At 48.3% G+C, this 16,973-nt stretch overlaps 1 protein-coding gene across 1 annotated transcript in view; it reads right to left on the reverse strand.

Moving 5' to 3' along the window:
• Window positions 1–8,100: 8,100 nt before the first annotated feature.
• The window catches only part of LOC113407275 (adenylate cyclase type 10-like), a 74,434-nt gene continuing 65,561 nt past the window's right edge, over window positions 8,101–16,973 (reverse strand). The window contains exon 34 of the mRNA XM_026655594.1: window positions 8,101–8,289. Within this exon, the coding sequence (XP_026511379.1) occupies window positions 8,101–8,289 (189 nt within the window). The remainder of the gene's footprint in view (window positions 8,290–16,973) is intronic.

Genomic DNA, 16,973 nt, shown 5'->3' on the forward strand with positions numbered 1-16,973 from the left:
GGGGGGGGGGGGGGAGCAGGGAAGCACTTAGCAACCCCCAACCAAGATCAGAGCAGGAGGGAGGAGGAGGAATGCAGGGTGCTCAGAGGAGGGGGCAGAGTTGGGGCAGGGACTTTGGGGAAGGGGCGGAGTTGGGGCAGGGCCAGGGCCCCTGTGGAGTGTCCTCTTTTTTCAGTGTTGAAATATGGTAACAATACCCAAGCCTGGGGGGGTGATGGAGTGGTGGGGAAGGGGTATGGGATGGGGAAGCAGGGGCCCAGCATGCGGATCCCCTTGGCAGCAGCTGGGGCTCCCCTGTTAAGCAGGCCCATTAAACCCTCACCTTGACAAGCCCCACCTCCCCTTCGTCTGTACCACCCTGATGAGCCCCCCCCTGACATCCACCCCACTGAGCCCCAACCACCTACACTGGACCCCCACCCAAATGAACCCCACCTCCCCTGCACCCAGACACACACACCCCCATTGAGCTCCAACCACTTTCACTTGGTCCTCCCTACAGACTCCCATTGCCCCTGGATGTGGAATCTCCCTGTGCATCCAGATCCCCCACTGAGCTGCCTGCACCCAGACTTCCCCACACAGAACCCTCTTACCCCCATCTGGATCCCCCCCCACTAAGTCCCTCTGCACTTGGATCCTGCTGCCAGGGTGAGCCTCCCTGCCCACATCTGGTGTGCCTGGCGCAAAAGGGGCAGGACCCCAGGGTCTTTCTGTGGCAGACATGGCCCTTGTGCTGTGTCAGGGTCAGATTCAGCAATTTCAGCCTCACTGCCAAGTCCCTGTCCCAGGGGGGCGGGGGAGGCTGCAGGGTATTCTCCCACCTCCATGCAGACAGTGGCCTGTGCTCCCCACTGCCATGGTGGAGCTTCCACATTTATTTATTGTAAAAAAAAAAATGCAGAATTTTAAAATATGCACAGAATTTGATGCAGAATTCCCTCAGGAATATGGGGTTCTGTACAGCTATAATGGTGGGACTGTGAAGGGGGTGCTGGACAGTAGGGGATCTGTGGGTGGGGGAGCTGGGCAGGGGGTGTGGTGTGCAGGGTGCTGTGCAGTTGTGGTGGGAGGTCAGTGGGAGGGGTCTCTGGGCAGGGGGTGCTGGGCATAGCGGGTCTGGGGGCATGGGGCATTGGGCATAGGGATCTGTGGGGGAGGTCTCTGAGTGAGGGGGTGCTGGGCATAAGGGCAGGGCACTGGGCAGGGGGGCAGTGTGGAAGGGGCGTCTAGCAGTTTGGGGTTTGTAAACAGTGCCCTTGTGCTGGACTGAGTGGGGCCATTCCTGCTGCGCTGCACCTCATTGCCCCCAACCAGCCCCTCGCTCTGCGGACCGCCCCCATCACATGCCCTATTTCCCCAATGGGGGCCCACAAATATGTTTGGAACCAGGCCCACAAAAAGTTAATCCGGCCCTGCCCTTCTCTGTAAGGTGAAGATCCTAAAGCCATATTTAGGCTGACATTCCCAAATGTGTAACCACCTACTCTACTTCCAGAATGTGCATATTCTGGTGTGGTCCCATAGCACATGTGTAAGCAGGGTGGCCTCTACAAACAACATTACCCCGGGGCTGGCATTTTCCAGACATTGTTAAATAAACATGTAGAAGATCAAAGATCTATATAGATCAGTGTTTTTCACCTTTTCCATACAGGACCTGCTCATTTAGCAATATGGGAAGGGCAAGATGGTCCCTGATACCTGGTCACATGCCCCAGGCTGAGAACCCCGATACAGATAATATGTAGTCTCTGAAAGTTAATTCAAGAAAGTATCAAGAGGACTCCATAGTTTTCTAAAACTTTTATGGTATTCTCATCAGCAAATACTGAAATGGGTTTTGACCCCAGTACAATGTATATCGCCACTGTCCCCAATCCCCCGCAAGAGAAATTGGCTCCCACTGGAATTCTCAGCTCAGAGGGGATGGAAGGTGGCCTCTTGGGTGTTATTTCAAGGGCATTTTTTGTTTGCTGAATATCAGAGTAATACTAATCCTGCACAGAGGGAATAAGGCAAAAACCATAATGGCAGAATTAGCTGCTAAAGTGAATAACTACTGGGTATTTCTCAGCATGAAATACATTTATATTCCATACATAGAATAACCAGAGGATGGCACTGCTGTACTACCAAAATCCCTGTGTCAGTTCAGCATACAGTAACACAGTGGTTCTCAAACAGGGTCCAGGGGGGCCGTTGGCCGGTTTCAGGGGGTCCACTAAGCATGGCCAGTGTTAGACTTGCTAGGACCCAGGGCAGAAAGCTAAAGCCTCGCTGCACAGGACTGCAGCATGGGGCCCCGAGCTCCACCACCCGAGGCTGAAGGCGAAGCCTGAGCAACTGAGCTTCACGGTGCCCCCTGTGGCGTGGGGCCCTGGGCAATTGCCCTGCTTGTTACCCCTTAACGCCAGACCTGGCTTTTATATGCAGTTTTTGTGGCACAGGTGGTCTGTGGAGTTTTTATAGCATTTTGGGGGGCCTCAGAGAAAGGTTGAGAACCTCTGCACTAACATAAAATAAATATTGACTATTGACACATGACACAGAAACCTCTGCCCATGCACAGTTCTTTGACCACCTTTGGTGGGAACATTTCTGACCATTTTGTAGCTAGTTTGGGACACGTTTTAAGAACACATTTTAAACCATTTCGAAGCTTTTTTAAAAAAAACTAGTTTGTATCACTTTGGGCATTTGGGGAGCAGTTTTGATCATTTCTGTGCATTTTTTGTCCTCTTTTGGGGAATTTAGGAACATTTTTAAACATTTTTGAGGGGAAGTTGTTTTCACAGCTTTTTGGCAGTTTGGGGGAAAGTTTTATTTTTCTCACCAGTTTTTTGGTACATGTAGTGTCTAAAAATTGCAAAACTCTGGCACCACAAATGCTCAATTGAAGTCAAGGGGCTCATCCAGGTGCATGAAGTTAAGCACATCCTTAAATGTTTTCAGGGTGAGGGCCAAAGAAAGGAGGGAGAGAAAGTGGATTTTTTTGCAGTTGTGGTGACTGACATGTGCAGGGTTATTATTACTCTGGTTATTTACCTTTGAGCATCATTGCTTGGTAACGTCTGCACTTACTGAAACTCCTCGGGAGTTAGAGAATGCAGTGTTGGAGAGTTTGTATATCGCCTGTGTCAGAACAGAGTTGAATTCCTCACTTAAAAATGTTTTCTCCCTCCCAGTGTGCAGACACAGATTTCTATGAGACTCCAGATTTTCAGAACTTCAATAAACATTTTTTTTCCTGTTTTTCAATGCTTTCATAGGGTTTTGGAACTTCAAATTTCAATGACAATTTTTCCACCAACTCTATTTCTCAGTACACCACAAACAAGAAGTTTTGAATGCGTGCCTTCGGCTTCTCATCTCCCGTGTCTGTTTCCTTTCAAAAGTTAAGATGGAGGCAGCAGCCTAGCTGAAGCAAAGCTGAAGGCCACGCGGATTAGCACCCTCATACACAAGATCTCTCTTACCGAAAGGCATCACACAACAGACTTCATGCCTTTTAATAAAATATAGAAACTAGTCATGAACAGCACCAGCTGGGGATGCCTAAAATATCTGTGGTGGGTGTGACATTATTGACATAAACTGTGACCATATAGATCATTGTTGCACCCAAGGTCCTATAGTTACACCAAATCTTGTACAAAGGCGGTCAAGTAAGGTGTCTATGAAAAGGTTATGATTTGCTGGTTATGATTATGCTATCTGGATGCATGTATCATGAAGAACATAAATCCACACCATGTAGAGGTCAAGCATAGGAGTTTATTACACACAGCGCTGGGGGAGTGTCACTTGGCTTATTAGGCTCAGAAACACTGTTAATTAATTGATTACAATAGAATATATAGATTTTTTATGGGCGGGGGAAAGTGACGGGGTAGGCAGTTCCACACCCCGGGATAGGTTTTCCAGCAAGACAAGATAGCACATTAGCCAATGGTTAAAAGGTTACATAATGTCTCCGCCCATGGTTTTAAGTTAGCAAATTAACATTTAATTAATACTTTGATAAAAGGTTATTAGTATAAAATATATATATATTGAATTTTGATTTGGGGTTCATAGGAATGGAGCAATTTTTTTAATTGTCTAACAGGTACATTCCTGGGGTTAAAGCAAAGAAACAGTGAAAAAATATGATAATACAGATTGTCTCCTTTATGTCTTAAGGCAGGGCATTGGTCCCTGGGAAAGGAGGTGGAAGGATGCCATATTTTATACTGACATGTGCCAATTTTTATAAACTCGAGGTTGGATCTGTGGGAAGACTGTTTTCCCTTTAGGAGAAACACAATAGGAACAGGGATTTTTTGTTTAATTTGAAACATTGGATGAAACATAATTATTTAGTTATTGCTTTAACATTTGGCATTTTTACTGATTAAGCATATTTTAGCAAAGGCAATGTTATTTTGTTTATTTTGCTTTTTTTTTTAGCTAATTACTATTTGCTAGGCCTTTGGTCTCCAGACCAAACTCTGGACTTTGGGTCTGAAAAAGACCTGGTACAATCCATATACCAGGTTGTTATATAAAATGCACATGGATTTTAACCCTTCATATCATTTTTTGTATTTAAAGTTATAAGTATTGGCTCTATACTGTCTGTATTTCAAACTTGTGCTATGCTTCTGGGTGACACCCCAGACAATTTGGCATCAGCACTGCCTAGCCTGCTTGATGGCCCATTAAGGACCATCAGCTATACAATTGACCCATTGAGAGAAGGCAGATACACCTTATGACTCAGCAAGGCATGCCTATGGAGAGAACTTAAGGCTTCCAAGCCATGTGCTGGGCAGCTTGTGTTTGAAACAAAGGAAGCACAGGCTGCCTGGCAAGAGTCTATAAAATAGGGTTACCATATTTCCACAATCAAAAAAGAGGACCTTGGGGACGGGGGAGCCCCGCTCTAGCCCTGCCCCCGCCCTGCCCCGCCCCATCCACTCCCTCCCACTTCCTACCCCCTGACTGCCCCCCTCAGAACTCCCAACCCCCCCGCTCCTTGTCCCCTGACTGCCCCCTCCTGGGACCCCTGCCACTAACTGCCCCCTAGGATCCCACCCCCTATCTAAGCCTCCCTGCTTCTTGTCCCCTGACTGCCTCCTCCTGAGAATCCCCCCACCCTAACTGCCCCCCTAGGACCCTACCTGTCCCCTGACTGCCCCGACCCTTATCCACACCCCCACCCCATATTCACACTCCCGGCCCCAGACAGACCCCCAGGACTCCCATGCCCTATCCAACTGCTCCTCGCCCCCTGACAGGACCCCCAGAACTCCCGACCCATCCAACCCCCTCTGCTCCCTGCCTGCCTTGACCCCCCTCCACACCCCTGCTCCCCTGACAGCCCCCCCCGAACTCCCGACCCATTCAACCGCCCCCCGCTTCCTGTCCCCTGACTGCCCCCTTCTCCAACTCCCAGTCCCCCTTACCGTGCCGCTCGGCTTAGAGCAAGGTGTCTGGCTCCGCCCCACCCCTCCCTAGCGGCCTGCTGAGGCTGTGGAGGAGGGGGTAAGTGGGAGAGGGGCTCTGGCCGCCGCTGCCAGCCCCGCCGCCGCATTCCCTCACAGGCGCACAGCCCTGCCCCCCAGCGCTGCCGGGCATCGTGCTAAGGCTGCAGGGGATGGGGGGAGCCGGGAAGGGGCTTTGGCTGCTGAGGCCCCAATGCGAGCGGCGCTCGGCCGCCCTGTCAGCCGCTTTTCGCTCTTTAAATAGCCGACCGGGGGGAAATCCCGGACATTTTTAGATTTTAGAAATCCCCCCGGACGGCTATTTAAAGAGTGAAAAGCCGGACATGTCCGGGGAAAGCCAGACATGTCCGGGGAAATCCGGACGTATGGTAGCCCTACTATAAAAGGCAGCTGCATCTTCTCCATTTTGTCTTCAGTCCTGCTTCTTACCTCTGGAGGAACTTCGCTACAAACTGAAGCTCTGCACAAAGGACTGAATGACACATCCAAGCTGTGGATGTGCTCCAGAGACTTAACTTAAGCCAGTAGTTTATTCCATCACTGCTACAAGCCTGAACCAAGAACTTTGCCATTGCTGTATGTAATTGATTCTGTTTAACCAATTTTAGCTCTCATCTATATTTCTTTCTTTTTATGAATAAACCTTTAGATTTTAGATTCTAAAGGATTGGCAACAGCATGATTTGTGGTTAAAATCTTATTGGTATATTGACATGGGTCTGGGGCTTGGTCTTTTGGGATTGGGAGAACCTTTTTTCTTTTACTGAGGTATTGGTTTTCATAACCATTTGTCCCCATAAGGAGTGGTGCTGGTGGTGACACTGGGAAACTGGAGTGTCTGAGGGAATTGCTTGATGACTTCTGGTTAGCCAGTGGACTGAAACCGAAGTCCTCTCTGTTTGGCTGGTTTGGTGTACCTTAATAGTGAAGGAACCCCAACCTTGGGCTGTGACTGCCCCGCTCTAAGCAATTTGTCCTGAATTGATACTCTCAGTAGTGTCCCGCCATAAGCTGCATTGTTACAGTGGGTGGAGCGTTGTAGTGACTTTGTTGAAGAAAATGCATTTTAGTCGTGAATGTTTAAAAAAAATTAAATTAGACTTTCTGTGACGTTGTGCAGTCTATATGGCTTTATACAAACATGATAATAAGTGAATATAATGTAACTGGAATAGTTTTATAAAAACATGATAATAAGTGAATATAATGTAATTGGAATATGCTTCATGCAAAAGGTCTCTTGTAAGGTATCATTACAAAGCTTATAATCTACTGTGTGTGATCATCCTATTTGTATAAATGTACCATGTACCACTCTTGTATCTAAAACTAGAAATATAAAATATAACTCTGAGGGCCTATTGTAATTGTGCAAAGTGTGGGCCAGTAATGGTGGTTTGGAATCTTGATGACTCCCATTAACCAGGACCATTGTCTGCAGATGGCTCTGTTTTACCTGTGAGTCTTCCTGTATATGTGTGTGCTGACAAGTGGGTAATGAAGTCTTGCAGTGACATGTGATCATGTCACCTGAACTGGATTCCATCTTTAACCTGGTGCTTTTCCAGTGCGGGGGGGTGGGAACCCAGAGGGACAAAGGTTTCCCGCCTTATGCAAAAGATATATAAAGGGGTGGAAGAGAACAAGGAGAGAGAAGAGCCATCATGAAAAATCCAGTAGGTACCACCTAAGCTGGAACAAGAGCTGTACCAGGGGAAAGAATTTTGCCCAGGCCTGGAAGGTGTCCAGTCTGAGGAAAAAACTTACTGAAGCATCTCTAAGGGTGAGATTATCTGTATTTAGTTTGATTAGACATAGATTTGCGGATTTTATTTTATTTTGCTTGGTGACTTACTTTGTTCTGTCTGTTACTACTTGGAACCACTTAAATCCTACTTTCTGTATTTAATAAAATCATTTTTTACTTATTAATTAACTCAGAGTATGTATTAATACCTGGGGGAGCAAACAGCTGTGCATATCTCTCTATCAGTGTTATAGAGGGCGAACAATTTATGAGTTTACCCTGCATAAGCTTTATGCAGGGTAAAATGGATTTATTTGGGTTTAGACCCCATTGGGAGTTGGGCATCTGAGTGCTAAAGACAAGCACACTTCTGTGAGCTGTTTTCAGGTAAACCTGCAGCTTTGGGGCAAGTAATTCAGACCCTGGGTTTGTGCTGGAGCAGACGGGAGTGTCTGGCTCAGCAAGACAGGGTGCTGGAGTCCTGAGCTGGCAGGGAAAACAGGGATAGAAGTGGTCTTGGCACATCGGTTGGCAGCTCTCAGGGGGGGTTCTGTGATCCAACCCATCACACTTTCCTTTTTGGGAATAGCACTAGATTCTGTTCCAGGTTATAAAGGAATAAATTACTACAATGAAGAGCTACTGCAGAGTTTAATTAACAGTGAGGAAAAATGGTCTAAGCAAGCCACGGTAAGACATTAGAACCTACATTTACCAAAGGAAGAGATGAGCAAATACAGAGGGCTTTGCAGCGAGCAGGTGTTGTTATGTGTACCATAGGAATATCATAAATGCTTACAAATTTGGGTAGTGCCGGTTAGAAAGGCTTACAAAGTGCTCCAGTTGGGCAGAACTACATGCAGCTCAGACATCGGGGATCTCAGGTTCTGGGAAAGGATTGTTAATATCCAATGCTGGCACCCGCAGCAAGTACTTGGTTTTATGGATCTCTGGAAAGTCTTTCTCTGTCATTCCTTTTTCCCACTTGGGAAAATCTGGTGCGGCCTTCAGCCATAAGTCTTCCATGGGGCCTTTTGCAGTGAACCACCACTCCTAGGGAAAACAAAAGGAAAACGAGATGCCAGAATGAGACTGGATCTTCAGAGACAGCATTTCCAAGATGGTCAGGAAGGGGAGAAGTCTGACAAGAGCCCCCTATTCTTGCTATCGATCGCTATCTATCCCACACTGCCCCACCAGCAAGCCAGGGAACAAACGGATTATGAAAGTTGCAATTTGACCCTTGGTTCCCAGCTGGCTTTGGGGAAGGAAGTAATCTGCATCACACCTAAACCAGGCACAGATCTCTTCCCCTTCCATGCTGGCTCAGCACTGCTGGCTGGTGTGTTGGATTCCCTGCTCCTATGTAGGAAGGGAAGTAGGACCCCATTGAAACTACTCAGCTCCCCATGTTGTGACCCACGATACAGATAGCCCACACAGGGATGTTGAGGCCCCTTAAGCCCCCTTACTTACACCCTTTTAGGGTGTAAGGTGAATGGTTTTCATTTGATGATTTACTCCTGCTTCACACTACAGAGGTGCTATACTGGAAGTGTAAATATTGTAGTGACTTATCTTTCTACAAAAGACTTTATTGCAATAAAGCAGGCCAGCTGCCTTTACAATGATGACACCAGAACAGAACCATCAAACCACAGAACTGTCCTCCAAGATGATAAAAATGCATCTTGCTAGGGGAATTGTTCTCTCCATTTGCCACCGGGGTGGAATTTCACAGGCTAGGCTAGCAGAGCCTGTGGTTGGAAAGGCCAATTCCAAACTCAAGTCTTCCACATTTTGTATGGCAGAGTATTGTAAACAAGGAGCCGGAGAAGGATCTTACGCAGGTGGTTAGAACTCTACCTGTGTCCATTTGGGTCTGGAAAAAGTTCTCAGACATCCATATTTCAAATCCCCTCTCTTCCTGGGGCATGTCCTTCTGATGAAAGTAGGTAGCCATGGTTTATATGCCATCCTAGCTGTAGATTTCCCATACTTTTTTTCCCCCTTCTCCTCCAACTGTGATTGGACCAAGCATATTTCTGGCCAATGTCTTTTTAAAAGGCCAATAGCAGGTGCTTCCTGGCCCCAAAGCTGTCAGCCTGTCTATTAGTATTATTATTTTTTATTTGTATTGCCTCATTGTGCTCGGTGCTGGACAAACAGAACAAAAAACCATCCCTGCCCCAAGGAGCTATCAATCTAAGACAAGAGTCAACAGGTGGATACAGACAGACAGGGGAGCACAAGAAAACAGTGAGACAATATTGGTCAACATGGTCGACTGTGGTCTCAAAGCACTTGGCATCATGGCAAAGGAGAGTTTTAACTCCAGTGCCCACACTGGCCTTTGTTGTCTTGGTCCAAAACAGAAATGTGCAGCCGGGGCCATGGTAGAAGGTCCTGTTAAGACAAACCAAGTAGTTTTGAGTTTGTGTCCATAGTAAGCCATCACACCTTTCTTAGCCTAATACTGTACTTTCAAGGGATGAGACAAATGTATCCATTTTGCTTAACTTCTAAATTCCAAACTATACACCCCAGCCATTTGCTCCAATCAGCTCCCTGGGCAGGAGAAGAAAATAGGCTCTGTCAAGAAACGCAAGAGCTACATTAGAGCACTGGCTTTGAGATATTTTCTGACATTACCTCACAAGAGTGGGTTAAAATTAGGTCAGAAACTAACACGGTCAATGGTAAAAACTCTTCCAGTAAGAATGCTTGTCACTGTTATATGTCCATTGTTCCTTCACTTGTTGCCTTCACTTGTTCCATGTCCCGTCTATATGAGGAGTGTACCATGAAAGCGCGTATTACTGTGCACTGATTTTCATGCATTGCAGGCATGCTACCATCTGGCAGTATGTTCCAATTATACCAGCCTCTTTGCAGGTGCTTCAGGGCAGATGGCCCAGCAGATACGTTATCACGTAGGTGTCTTGGCCAGACTGCACTAGATCTTTAGTAATGCTCCTGTTTTTAAGTCTTTCTGCATTGCTGCTTGTGGGCCTTTTACATTTTTCTCTGCTTGTCTGACATCTGACAACAGCCAGCTGCTGTTCATCAGGGACTGGGCGTTTCTGTCCCTACTGGGAACAGTAGGCCAGGCAACCAGAAGGTGTGGGGTCAAGAAAGGGAAATTGGGGTGGGGACTGGGTGTGCTGGGACCTACTGACCATGCAATGGAGGTGTAGGAAGGAAGGAGGGAAAGAAGGGTGGCTTGTGCAAGGCTCTTACAAACACACACTCAGGAGAACCTGGGAATGCATTCCCTTCCCAATCCAAATCAGAGCCCATCGGTACATTTTCACAACTAAAAAGTAGCTTACCAGATCTGAATGGCATTTCTCCTGCTCTCCAGGTTGAACCTGCAGCTGTCTCAGGAAGCACTTCATCAGATTCCTCTTCCCCCTGGCATTCAGAGGCCTTCTCCTCTATTGCTCTGATAATGCAGTCTCCAGTACAGGGAATGTCCATCTCTGCCAGATGCTGGGAAATGCCATCATACTATACACCTTCCCTGATTGCTGTGATCATATGGTACCATAGGCTCTGGCCCTGTCTATAATGCAGTGAGCATGCTGATGTCAGTGCTGGCCAGCTGGCAGCCTGGTCGGATGATCCAGGCTAACAGAGGGAGTTTGCCTGGGAGCTGTCCGAGAGGAGGTACGCTAAGTGCTGCATTAGGGGGGCTGTGTTGGTGAGTATCTGAGTGTCTGCTGCTGGGACAGTTGGTCAGTTTGACTGTGTGCTTGATTGCTTGCTTGTTAGTTTGAAAAGTGTGAATTGGGAGTGCTTTGTTCCAGGTGGGCCTTGAGTGGGCCTGACTGGTATATAAGGGCAGTCAGCAGCGAACCAGCTGAGCGGCGAACAGCAGAGGCTAACAGAGGGAGTTTGCCTGGGAGTTCGCCTGGAGAGAGCTCACTGAGGCTTTCATCTGCAGGTTTCTCTGAGTACTTCCTGCAACAGCCGAGGAAGCTCTTAAGAGGACAGGGATATGGAAGGTGCGCGATCAGCTGTTGTAACCTGCACAGGTTGTGCCATGTTTGTCTTTCTTCCACAGGACAGAAGCGACTTTGTCTGTACAAAGTGCAAGCTGGTCTCCATATTGGAAGAGAAGGTTCGAGGGCTGGAGAAACGAGTATCAACACTGCGTTGCATAAGGGAAAATGAAGATTTCCTGGACAGACGTCAGGAGATGCTTCTACGGCCACAATGTTCTGAAGATTCAGAGCAGGCGCAGCAGGGACAGAAGGATTGTGAAGAGGTTTGGCAGCATGTGACCTCCAGAAGGAGAAAGAGGAGCGTCCATGCATCAGCAATGGAGATACAGGTGAGCAATCGTTTCCATGTTCTCTCCACAGGTACTAATGCGGAGAGTGGACTAGATGACCCATCTGAGGGAAGGGAGCAGAAGGAGACTCCACCGATTGGAAGGCAAAAGATGCACTATCCTAGGGATGGGGGTTCCACGACCACCACTCCCAAGAGGAGGAGGAGGGTGGTGGTGGTCGGGGACTCCCTCCTCAGGGGGACTGAGTCATCTATCTGCCGCCCCGACCGGGAAAACCGAGAGGCCTGCTGCTTGCCAGGAGCTAGGATTCACGATGTGACGGAGAGACTGCCGAGACTCATCAAGCCCTCGGATCGCTACCCCTTCCTGCTTCTCCACGTGGGCACCAATGATACTGCCAAGAATGACCTTGAGCAGATCACTGCAGACTACGTGGCTCTGGGAAGAAGGATAAAGGAGTTTGAGGCGCAAGTGGTGTTCTCGTCCATCCTCCCTGTGCAAGGAAAAGGCCTGGGTAGAGACCGTCGAATCGTGGAAGTCAATGAATGGCTACGCAGGTGGTGTCGGAGAGAAGGCTTTGGATTCTTCGACCATGGGATGGTGTTCCAAGAAGGAGGAGTGCTAGGCAGAGACGGGCTCCACCTAACGAAGAGAGGGAAGAGCATCTTCGCCAGCAGGCTGGCTAACCTAGTGAGGAGGGCTTTAAACTAAGTTCACCGGGGGAAGGAGACCAAAGCCCTGAGGTAAGTGGGGAAATGGGATCCTGGGAGGAAGCACAAGCAGGAGAGCGCAAGAGGGGAGGACTCCTGTCTCATGCTGAGAAAGAGGGACGATCAATGAGTTATCTTAAGTGCCTATACACAAATGCAAGAAGCCTGGGAAACAAGCAGGGAGAACTGGAAGTCCTGGCACAGTCAGGGAACTATGATGCGATTGGAATAACAGAGACTTGGTGGGATAACTCACATGACTGGAGTACTGTCATGGATGGATATAAACTGTTCAGGAAGGACAGGCAGGGCAGAAAAGGTGGGGGAGTTGCGTTGTATGTAAGAGAGGAGTATGACTGCTCAGAGCTCCGGTATGAAACTGCAGAAAAACCTGAGAGTCTCTGGATAAAGTTGAGAAGTGTGAGCAACAAGGGTGATGTCGTGGTTGGAGTCTGCTATAGACCACCAGACCAGAGGGATGAGGTGGATGAGGCTTTCTTCTGGCAACTAGCAGAAGTTGCTAGATCGCAGGCCCTGGTTCTCATGGGAGACTTTAATCACCCTGATATCTGCTGGGAGAGCAATACAGCGGTGCACAGACAATCCAGGAAGTTTTTGGAAAGTGTAGGGGACAATTTCCTGGTGCAAGTGCTGGAGGAACCAACTAGGGGCAGAGCTTTTCTTGACCTGCTGCTCACAAACAGGGAAGAATTAGTAGGGGAAGCAAAAGTGGATGGGAAGCTGGGAGGCAGTGACCATGAGATGGTCGAGTTCAGGATCCTGACACAAGGAAGAAAGGAGAGCAGCAGTATACGGACCCTGGACTTCAGAAAAGCAGACTTTGACTCCCTCAGGGAACACATGGGCAGGATCCCCTGGGAGAATAACATGAAGGGCAAAGGGGTCCAGGAGAGCTGGCTGTATTTTAAAGAATCCTTATTGCGGTTGCAGGAACAAACCATCCCGATGTGTAGAAAGAATAGTAAATATGGCAGGCGACCAGCTTGGCTAAACAGTGAAATCCTTGCTGATCTTAAACGCAAAAAAGAAGCTTACAAGAAGTGGAAGATTGGACAAATGACCAGGGAGGAGTATAAAACTATTGCTCAGGCATGCAGGAATGAAATCAGGAAGGCCAAATCACACTTGGAGTTGCAGCTAGCAAGAGATGTTAAGAGTAACAAGAAGGGTTTCTTCAGGTATGTTAGCAACAAGAAGAAAGTCAAGGAAAGTGTGGGCCCCTTACTGAATGAGGGAGACAACCTAGTGATCGAGGATGTGGAAAAAGCTAATGTACTCAATGCTTTTTTTGCCTCTGTCTTCACGAACAAGGTCAGCTCCCAGACTGCTGCACTGGGCAGCACAATATGGGGAGAAGGTGACCAGCCCTATGTGGAGAAAGAAGTGGTTCGGGACTATTTAGAAAAACTGGACGTGCACAAGTCCATGGGGCCGGATGCGCTGCATCCGAGGGTGCTAAAGGAGTTGGCGGATGAGATTGCAGAGCCATTAGCCATTATTTTTGAAAACTCATGGCGATCGGGGGAGGTCCCAGATGACTGGAAAAAGGCTAATGTAGTGCCCATCTTTAAAAAAGGGAAGAAGGAGGATCCGGGGAACTACAGGCCAGTCAGCCTCACCTCAGTCCCTGGAAAAATCATGGAACAGGTCCTCAAGGAATCAATTTTGAAACACTTAGAGGAGAGGAAAGTGATCAGGAACAGTCAGCATGGATTCACCAAGGGCAAGTCGTGCCTGACTAACCTAATTGCCTTCTATGATGAGATAACTGGCTCTGTGGATGAGGGGAGAGCAGTGGATGTGTTATTCCTTGACTTTAGCAAAGCTTTTGATACAGTCTCCCACAGTATTCTTGCCGCCAAGTTAAAGAAGTATGGGCCGGATGAATGGACTGTAAGGTGGATAGAAAGCTGGCTAGATCGTCGGGCTCAACGGGTAGTGATCAATGGCTCCATGTCTAGTTGGCAGCCGGTTTCAAGCGGAGTGCCCCAAGGGTCGGTCCTGGGGCCGGTTTTGTTTAATATCTTTATTAATGATCTGGAGGATGGTGTGGACTGCACTCTCAGCAAGTTTGCAGATGACACTAAACTAGGAGGCGTGGTAGATACACTAGAGGGTAGGGATCGGATACAGAGGGACCTAGACAAATTAGAGGATTGGGCCAAAAAAAACCTGATGAGGTTCAACAAGGATAAGTGCAGAGTCCTGCACTTAGGACGGAAGAATCCCATGCACTGCTACAGACTAGGGACCGAATGGCTAGGTAGCAGTTCTGCAGAAAAGGACCTAGGGGTCACAGTGGACGAGAAGCTGGATATGAGTCAACAGTGTGCTCTTGTTGCCAAGAAGGCTAACGGCATTTTGGGCTGTATAAGTAGGGGCATTGCCAGCAGATCGAGGGATGTGATCGTTCCCCTTTATTCGACATTGGTGAGGCCTCATCTGGAATACTGTGTCCAGTTTTGGGCCCCACACTACAGGAAGGATGTGGAAAAATTGGAAAGAGTCCAGCGGAGAGCAACAAAAATGATTAGGGGTCTGGAGCACATGACTTATGAGGAGGGGGGATTTGATAGCAGCCCTCAACTACCTGAAGGGGGGTTCCAAAGAGGATGGAGCTCGGCTGTTCTCAGTGGTGGCAGATGACAGAACAAGGAGCAATGGTCTCAAGTTGCAGTGGGGGAGGTCCAGGTTGGATATTAGGAAGCACTATTTCACTAGGAGGGTGGTGAAGCACTGGAATGCGTTACCTAGGGAGGTGGTGGAGTCTCCTTCCTTGGAGGTTTTTAAGGCCCGGCTTGACAAAGCCCTGGCTGGGATGATTTAGTTGGGAATTGGTCCTGCTTTGAGCAGGGGGTTGGACTAGATGACCTCTTGAGGTCCCTTCCAACCCTGATATTCTATGATTCTATGATTCTATGATCCAATGAGGCATTGTAGAGATCAGATCACAAATCAATCACCAGAAGAAGCCTGCCACTGTGGAAGCACTGTGCAGCTAGCGGCCACCCATGTGTGCTGCACTGTTTGTACAAGTAGGTGGGTCCTGGCCAGGCTGACTCCTGGACAGTGGAATGCAGACAAGTGTCCAGACAGGCCACCTCTGCAGTATGGGATTGCACTGGGAGGTCCATTTGCACTCTTTGGGCTAACACAACATTGCCCTCTGCTCACCATGACACTGAAAATGACTGAGGCTCGATCAAGGTGGACCTCAAAAAGCACAGGTGGGTCAGCACAGTCTATAGCATAATAGAAACCCAAGTGTGTGTGTAGATGTGGAGCATGTTACGGCCATGCTAGGGAGAACATGCTATGTTAACCATGACAAGTTTGACCAAGCCATGATGGGCAGGCAGGTGTAGACAGACACATGGACAACATGAAAAGGAGATTTAATTTTGCAAATATAAAGTTTGCACTAGAGAGAAACCACTGGCCCCTAAAAATGATGCTCCTATAGATCTTCCATCAAAATGTACTCCAAAGCACAAGTTCCAGGAGGCACAGAGCAGGAAGCAATGTTATTTTGGAATGGTTGGTCGTGTACTAGAAATGGTCCCAAACCTGTTAAATGTTTTGAATGGGATTTTATGCTTCTTAAACCATAGCCCTGAGAACCGTCCAGTGACGTCAAGATAAGTGCTGTTCACACAATACTGAGTGAGACACTTGGGTTGAAATCTCAGGCTGCTCTCACTCCCCAGCTTGGCAGATGTGGGCTTGTCTACACTTACCGGGGGATCGATGCACGGCGACCGATGCATCAGTGGTCAATTTCGCAGGTCAAGACCCGCTAAATCGACCACAGATTGCTCTCCCGTTGACTTCTATACGCCACCAGATCAAGTAAGGGGAGTCGATGGGAGAGCATCTCCTGTCGACATTGCGTAGTATGGACTTCGTGGTAAATAGATCTAAGCTACATCGACTTGAGTTACGCTATTCACGTAACTTAAATTGCGTAGCTTAGATCGACTTTTCCCTGTAGCGTAGACAAGGAGTACTGCAGAGTAACCCTGGCAAGAGCTGGGAGCCTATTTGTTGGGTTTTGTAAATAGTCACCACTGCAGGATAAGCAGTAGCACAGTTAATGGAGTCCTTGAGAGATTCTGTTCCATTCTGTTGGAGGAGAGTTCTGATGATGTGGGTGGGTGTGGACGTACACAACAGGGTGAAGGATCAGGTGCTGCGCGTGCTCCTCCCCAAGCCTTGTCCCCAAATGTCATGCCAGCCCCAGGCTGTCTGAGAATATACCACAAATGTTAGTGGAAGTTAGCAGTTAGGTGGGCTTGGGGTGTATGTCACAGTGGTGCGGCAGTTCCCCGCCCCTGTCAGGAAGGAGTTAAAGAGCTCCTCCAGCACAACCAGCCTCAAGCCAGTGCAGCTGTAAGCCTTGTCCAGCCTAGGTATGGGGCGGAGGGGCTTAAAAAGGAGGATCCCAGCTCAGTTTGGGGCAGCACTCTGAAGGAGCAGGACTGCAGTGCAGCGGTCCCTGACTCCCAGAAGCAGGGGTTGCTGACTGGGGAAACAGCTAGAGAGCCTTACCCACCCAGGCCCTTGCAGAAAGGAGAAGGGCTGATACTTTTGCCCTTTTTTGCTCTCTTTTTCTTTGGCTTCCCAAACTGTTTGTTTGGGCTACTTTAATTCCCCCTACCCCTGGGCAAGGGGGCAGAGGCTATGAACAGCACTGGACTCTGCCACAGGAA

This window comes from Terrapene carolina, unplaced genomic scaffold (genome assembly GCF_002925995.2).
Source record: "Terrapene carolina triunguis isolate 2854851 unplaced genomic scaffold, T_m_triunguis-2.0 Scaffold210, whole genome shotgun sequence".
Taxonomy (NCBI): domain Eukaryota; kingdom Metazoa; phylum Chordata; order Testudines; family Emydidae; genus Terrapene; species Terrapene triunguis.